The sequence below is a fragment of the Buceros rhinoceros genome, unplaced genomic scaffold (genome assembly GCF_000710305.1).
Source record: "Buceros rhinoceros silvestris isolate BGI_N320 unplaced genomic scaffold, ASM71030v1 scaffold9411, whole genome shotgun sequence".
NCBI lineage: Eukaryota > Metazoa > Chordata > Aves > Bucerotiformes > Bucerotidae > Buceros > Buceros rhinoceros.
This window is the reverse complement of record NW_010394822.1, coordinates 87,989-95,859: the sequence shown is the minus strand read 5'-3', so window position 1 is coordinate 95,859 and position 7,871 is coordinate 87,989. Positions and strand designations below refer to the sequence as shown.

General features: G+C 38.1%; 1 protein-coding gene across 1 annotated transcript in view; it reads left to right on the top strand.

Moving 5' to 3' along the window:
* The first annotated feature begins 554 nt into the window (after positions 1–554).
* Positions 555–7,871, top strand: part of USP32 (ubiquitin specific peptidase 32) — a 52,193-nt gene continuing 44,876 nt past the window's right edge. The window contains exons 1-3 of the mRNA XM_010145341.1: positions 555–617; positions 6,457–6,562; positions 7,142–7,260. Coding sequence (XP_010143643.1) covers positions 555–617; positions 6,457–6,562; positions 7,142–7,260 — 288 coding nt within the window. The remainder of the gene's footprint in view (positions 618–6,456; positions 6,563–7,141; positions 7,261–7,871) is intronic.

The window sequence follows — 7,871 nt, the reverse complement described above, 5'->3', positions numbered from 1 at the left end:
GATAATTTTATGTATAATAAATAATATTAATTGAAATTATTAATAAAAATTAACTTAAAAGCCAGAATCCAGATATGCTGCATGGAAATAAATACTGTGTGTATATCTAAAAAGTTAGTAGTACCATCCTACACAAATGCATGTTTAAAAAAATTTCTTTTGTAATGTTGATCTTTCATAGTGTTATGCATGTCTTGAGAGAGAAATTAAAATATTGTTGGTAGAGAAAAATAAGATTAGCCAGACCTTTCAAATGTTTCCTTGCTCCATGTAATTTCTAATCAAAGCTGCTGTTTCTGGTGTCTTCAGTGTTTCTGTCCTCACAGGCAGCATACAAGTCTTCCAGGTTTATTTAGATAATGTGACTAGTGAAGTGTGCATTGCAAAAGGTTTAACGCTGTGGTAGAGTGTTACTTCTTTTCAAAGCTTAATCTTTTCTCCATTATTTTTTCTGTTTTTTCTAAGTGTTGGTAAAGAGGATGATATAACTTGCCTCTGTAATATAGTTTAGTTTGATTTTTATGCGAGTAGAAACTTGTAGACTCTTACGTTATATGACTCAGCAGTGCTTCATCAGGGAAGTCCTTGGTGATGGAGTCCCTCCAAAAGTTGCTGAGGTAATCTATGAACTTGCTGTTTTTCTGGGGAGGCATACGTGGGTGATAATGTACAGGAAAATTTGCAATGTGTGTTGACACTATCAAACCAGAAGAAGGTAGAGGACTTGTCCATCGCCTAAAGCATGTCTTCAGTATTAACTGCTGCATGTGCTGTCTGGAAGCTTTGGCTGTTAGTAGCTCATATAAACAAAAAAAGTATCCCATGCTGTATACGATTGGTTTGAAATAATACAAAATGTGGAGAATTTTATGTTATTAATTACTATGTACTTTTAATCCCTTTTTTGCACTATTAAGGATAAATTTGGATTTGATTCTGCTCATACTGTAAAGGGCTGTTTTGTAATTCCTGGCTTTTAGGTTGTGGAAAGGCAGGGAAAGTCATTAGGCAACTTAAAGCCTTGTTCTGAGTTTTCAGCCTTTCAATCATTAAAATTGATCATTTTGAGCCTCAGAGTGCTGGGCTGTCTTTTCTGCATGTTTTGAATAATAGTTTTTAATATCTGAGTAGTGTGATGCCTTAACAAATTCATTAAATGGAAAACAGTTTTACGGCAGGGACTTAAGACAGTGAACTGAAGCCAGTAGAAGTTCAGCCAAAGAATTTGCATGATTGTTGTGCCATGAAATGCGTTTAAAATACTCAGGACAGTAATGCTCTGAAAGGATCTCTTGGAAAAATGGAGTTGAAGATGTTAATTAAATGAAATTGAGATGTGCTGTGTCTGCAATGTTTAAACAATGATGGTACATCTTACTAGAAGATGTTTTCTGAATAGCACATTAATGTGAAAAATTGTGGTGCTCCTTCCTTAGAAATGCAAACTAATCTGTTATATATTCTTGTGTAAGTATTCAGTGTTTATAAACTCTTCCCAAAGAGTGATTAAACAACTAAACCCAGTCATGCCAGCTGCCTATGGTCGGTAATTACATACTTTAAATACTAATACGTTGGACACTGTCTATAGAATCCCATTTCTGTGCTTATATCAGGAACAGTCAATGTGTTCTGTTGAAATAATATATAAATGTAATATTTGTCATTCAACTGATAAAACTGAGATGCACAAAGCTCAGCAGAAGTGAGTGGAAAAACTCAGAAATGTGTATGAATTAGAAATGCGCTTTCAGGTGGATGAGGAGAGGAGACAGCTTTATTAGAGGCAATTTATGAAATAGCTGTTCTTAAAGCCTAAAAGCTCAGAAAGGTTGTGATCCATCACTCAAGTTTAAAGTTTAAAGAGAAGATCACATTTTACTGGAATTCGTGAAAGAAAACCAGTGATTCCTCATTTGTTTATTAATATTTTTTCTTGCGAGTCCTGTTAATCTGAAGTGTAAGAATTCTCTTCATCTTTTATGTTCTTCATGGGATTTTTTGATCAAGAATAGTTATATTAAAACTTAAACTGTAGTGCTCAGCAGACCTAACTGCATTATTTCTTTAAAAGTAGAGATTCTTGTATAATACAAAAGTAAATTGCTTACATATGCAGTGTAGCCTTGAAGGCATCTTGTGAAATCAGAATGCTTAGATATAGAAAGTGTGGAATTCGGAATTCTGCCATGACATTGTCCATGAAGCATATACAGTCATTGTGTCCAAATAGAGCACGAATTTAATAATTTTGCCCTTCGAGCATTTGTAAATGGATTGAACTTCAGTAATGGAAGAGGATGATCTGAGCATGGGAAGTTAATGTGTTCGGGAGGCGCTGTGTCTTACCGTGGAATGAAACTGCAGGGTCTACATAATGTTTTCTGAATTAGGTCCTTCTGTATTATCGGGATCATTTACATTTACTTGCCTTCAGACATCTTTTAATAGTCTTTAAGTGGATAGCAATGAAAAGGGATGGCTTGATGGGTGGACAAGGAGAGCATTTACTGAAGGGAGCACATAGAACTATATTGACGTAAGTGTCTGCAGAGAATCTGTCTGCTTCAGCATCACATCTGGTAATAGCTGTGATAGAGAGGAGAACAAAATTATACAATTCTTTACGACCTTGTTGCCTGATACTTCTTTGAAATTAAACTAGAACACGTTCTGCAAACGAATTCCGCTGGTTGTCCACACCTTGTTATACCCAAAGCGCGAAGGGCAGTTAGAGTAGTAAACACCTGAAGGTAGTATTTCCTTTCCGTCTCTTTGGCACTACAGCACTGTGTGGCTTAGCCAGGTCTTGAGTGGCCCACGGCTGGTTTTGTTTGGTCACTCCCAGTCCGGGCTTAATTTTTGCTTGAGGTGGAAACCACACCTAAGATAGTCATTCACGCGGCTCTGGTATTCAGCCCTCCTCTTCCACCCTTGTTTTATGCTGGAGAACTCTGCCTGCGGTGTTGTGGGTATTACATATGGTGGAGAAGGAGGCTCTTGGTTCGAGTAACTTTCAGAGTCCTAAATTATTTCAGCTGAGATGCTTGAGCAAACACAGATCTGTCTGAACTCTGTCATTAGGTGTTTCTGAAGCTCATTTCTGAGTACCACAACATTATCCTGAAGACACTCAAAGGAGACATGCTGTGCCAGCTTTGGCGGATGTGGAAGTCAGTAGGGATATAATATATTCTCGGGGAATTTTCAGAGGAGTTCCAACCCCCCCCCCTTTTTTTTTAATAGGAAAAACTACAGGTTCAAAGCCTCACAACAGTCTTTAAACTACTAAGGAAGCTAAATTTCCTTTCATTAATAAGTAGTAGTGGCCGGCAGATGACCTCAGAAGCTGTTCTTTTTAACAACACAGGATTGTTTTATTTTCTCTCATATCTTTGTCCAGTGTTCAGCTATTTGTTTTAAGGTAAATAAATCTTTTGACAAGAAATTTTGCTTTATCAGTGTAAAAGGTACAGGTTCTTTTTAAGTACTTTACTGATTTCTTAGCTTACAGTTAGCGTGGCAAATATTGGCAGTTGTCGGGTCTTTGGTAAACTATCTCCTGGCACGATGACCTGTGTCAGTGAGGTGGTGACTTTTTTCAGTCTTGTTTTGGGAGACATGGCACTCGTGCTTTGCAGAGGGATTTCAGCCTGTTGGGAGTAGTTTTCCTCCTTGTTCCACCTCAGCGTGGTGATGTGCTGTCTGACTCCTTTGGTGGGCACAACTGGAAATACACTGCGCTTGATGGCACAGAATGTCCTGCGTGGTCTTGGTAGTGGATAGAAGGTCTCTGGTAGTATTTGAAATGTCATTTATGCAATTACTTTGTACCAGTTTCACAGTCCAGTTTATCCTGGTGGCTGCTTCTCACCCTGAGGTCACCCACATTGAGCTGGATTAGTGAAACCTGATAACAAAAATGACGAATTCAAATCCAAGATGTTTCCCTGATTTCATTCATAGTCCTGCTATGCAAGTGCTTGTTTTGGCATAGATGTAGGAAGTGGAGTGTGGGTGGGAATGACTTGTTGGGGGCAGGGGAATGGCTAGCACTGGTTTAAACCAGCACTGAAACTACAGAGAGGCAGAAGATGGGAAGTACTTTAAAAAATAATTAACTGGAGGCAATTGTCTGCAGAGACCGGCAAAATTCTAATAGTACTTAAATGTAATTTTGATTTATTTTTTTAAATCTAGTTTAGAATTATTCCTCTGGTTTCTTCTGAAGACAAATTTATTAGAGTGTTTACTAGATGAATCCAGTAGATTGATGATGCTAATTCTGCTGTACGTGGGAGGTCCTCATACAGTAGTAGATTTTGTGCTGTAACAACTTTTATACTTCCAAACTGAAGTCCTAATTAATAGGAGGATTTGTACACCCCTGTAGTGATTCTGCTTTATGATGGTTTAAAAGTAGATTATTTTGATGTGTTTAAACCTTTAACTTGTTGGGTAGATTGACAGGATGTCACTCACTTAAGGTAATATTAGTGATGTGTTTTTTCCAGCATCGCTGGTAGTCTGGAAGACAAGTGTTGCTCCAGTTGCACACATCATCTCTCACTGTTACTTTCTAATCATCTGAGAGTGTAAATGTTTCCTGGTGGTTATGTTCCAAGTTGTAAAAAAAATTAAAAGTGGTATAATTTTGTAGATTGGTGGATTTTTGTCTGTAGCCCCCAAGGTGTCGTGGCTTCTTTGGAGGCTTGCAAAAAGGGCTAAAATTCATTATGCAAACATTTGCAGTTTCAAAGAGTAAATAAACAGCGCTTAGGAGGTCAAAAAAAGTTAAAAATGTTGCTTTAGCTGTTTAGACTTACATCTGGGTGTAGTTCAGACATTTAAAATCAAACGAAAGATGGGGGAAAAGATACAGGTCCAACTAAGACCTGTGGGTTTCATCCCATGGTTCACTAATGATTCCCTCTGCTTTGTGGGTAATACCCAATGTAGCGAATCTGTCCTCAAGAAGTCTCAAGCTCGGCTGACCTCTGAAGTCTGCTATTGCTACTTGGCTAAATTCTCGTACAAAGAGTATACTCAAGACTTTACTGGAGAAAAATGAAAAAGCAGTAAATAACTGCACATGCTGGTTGTGATACTGTTTATTTAGAGTGTAATTCAGATGCAAGCAAAGAAAGGACTGTTTAAAATATGCGCAACACTTTCCATACTAGAAGTCGATCTCTGTTCCTTTATCTTGCCCTCTAAAAAAGTGCTGTTTAAAAAACAAGTTCAGCACAAAGTTCGCTATCCAAACCGTGGTCAGTGAGAAATCACTTTGTTCTGGTCTTTCACAGTGAGGGTTCCCCATCAACTAGACTTAATGCTTTCTCTTCATGGCTAGATGTGCAGGGTGATACCCATCAGAAAAACAAATCGTAAGACATAGTCACTGAAATAATTCTTCCTTGCAAGAAAAATTGATAAGCTCTGACTGCTTTAAATTCTCATACCTAATGCAGATTTCTGTCTTGTGATACTGGTAATGTACTGGTGCTTGTCGGACTAGACTTGGGATTGGAGGAGTCGTCCTTGGCTGGAGAGCAGTACGGTGTGTACAGCATAGGTATTTTCATTTGTGCTCTGTAGGATTGGAGACCAAGTGAGATAACATGTTGCAGTAAGTGAGTTGGTAGTTCTTGTCAACTAAAATAGTTGCTGTTTGTCCTTAAATGACCAACTTCCTTCATTTCTCATATATCAGCATCAAATCACTGTTAAGGTGCTGTTGAGTAGGTTACACTGCATGTGAATGGTGCATTCTTCAGCCTTTCTTGGCTGCCTTACTCCTGGAGACACTTCTGTGGATCTTTGAGTAACTTCCGAGTAGAACTCTTGATTCCTAGTGCTTTCTCTTGGGAGAAGGATTTAAATACTACTGCTGTGGAGTGGGGTACTAAACTGGAGTGGTCATTCTGGCAGCAGTGGCAGTGTTAAGATAGTTAAGCTGTAGCTGATGGAAGGTGGGGGGTTTCGTCACATCTTTTCAAAGCAGCAGATCTTGTTGCCTTAATGGAAGCGCATCTCCTGTGATTGGGGCTGTGAAACACTTCATGCTACAACAGCCTCTTGATGGCTTTGAGTCTATCAAAGCCTGGGCAGGAGAAGATTTAGTTTCATCACCTTGATGATAAAGTCAGGGGAAATGGCACCAGCGAGAAAACAAAAGGGTGTCTTCATTGGAGGATTCTAACAATTGTTTTTATATTACTGTTCGTGAAAAGTACTGGTGTCTCACTAAATAAAAGCCCCTGGAAAGGCTATTTTGTAGGTACTGAAATTGCTATAAAAGTATAACAGAATTAATATTAGAAGTGTGTTTAGCTGAATGCGAGGTGACTAGCGTAGAAACCGCAAAGCCTCAGTATAAGTTGATGCTTTTAGTTCTGACATCTCTGTTCTTCCTGTTAACTTTTTGGTTAAGATTTCTTTGTCTTATTCTTCTAGGTTATCTACTGTTCGTTTGGAGGAATATCCAAAGGGCTGCACTTCAATAACTTGATAGTTGGATTAGTTCTACTTACAAGAGGCAGAGAGGAAGAGAAAACAAAGTGTAAGTAATGTACCTTAGAGCAGGACAGCAGATAGCGAGTGTACAATACACTTCTGTAAAGCAAACAGAAATTGTGATGTACTGAGTCTCTCTTTTTATATGTAACCAGGGCATACATTTGCCAGTAAAGATAGTATTTTTTTAGACATTTTTAGCTGTGTATTTTGAAATTCAGTGCATTTTAGTTTTCTGTACTGGCCTAACTGAAATATTTGGTAAGTCATCATGAATGTAAATGTTAGGATCCTACAGAAAGGCTGTTGATCACTGTATGTGGGCAGAGGAAGGAGGATGGCATTGGTATTTCTCAAAACAAATGAAAGCATCTGCCTACTGACTTCTGTTGTTTTATCTTCCTTGTTAATCTGACATGATGGTATTCATTTTTCTTTTGATTAATGGACAATGGTAGAAGAAAAGGTGATACTTCTTGACCTAAACCTTGTTGGAATGGAATCAGTCTGAAGTTTCTAGTCCTTTAGTTGATGCACAGCTTTTGGCATTCCCTGCCAGTTGTAAACTTAATATCTAAAAAATGTAACCACCATAGTTGCTTAAATGTTTTCTCTACTTCCTCAGATATTTTCAGTCTCTTTTCTAATGAATCTGGGAGTTATGTTGTCCGTGAAGAGATGGAGAAGATGCTGCATGTGGTTGATGGGAAAGTCCCAGAGTCACTCAAGATATGTTTCTCTGAGGTATTTTATACAGGTTTTATCCTACTGCATTTACAAAAAAAAAGTGAAAATTGCATTGGGGAGTTAGCTTTTCTCTGACGTATACATGCTTGTGCATGTTTGGGAACAAACTGACCTTACTTAAATTTGATAAAAGCTCGTCATTTCTTGTGGTAATATTACATGTAATTTGTATTGATGTGAGTGGCAGCTTGTTGTATAAATGCAGGCATTCTCCGTGCTTCTGCTCTTACTGTGCTAGTTTAAAAGATACCATTTCCCAAGGGTCGTCATGTTACCAAATAAATTTAAATATTAATATCACTAGTGGAATTCTATTTATTGGTGCAGACAAGTTATTGTGTTTGGGGAAGGAATCTAGAGTACAGATCTGAGAGGGAAAAGAACATCTGCATCCTGGGTTTGAAAGTGTCTGCCAGCAGTGGTTGCTTAAAAATAATGGTTTTATAGTGTTACTTTTGCCTCACTGTGCCTGCCAGGAGCTACAACATTTATGTATGCCTTAGGTTGTTCAAGAGATGTAATCTTAATGAAGCTTGCTGAAGTCCTCCTCTAATGCAGGCTATCGTGACTTTTAGATATTCACAGATACTTCTTTGGCACTGGTGATC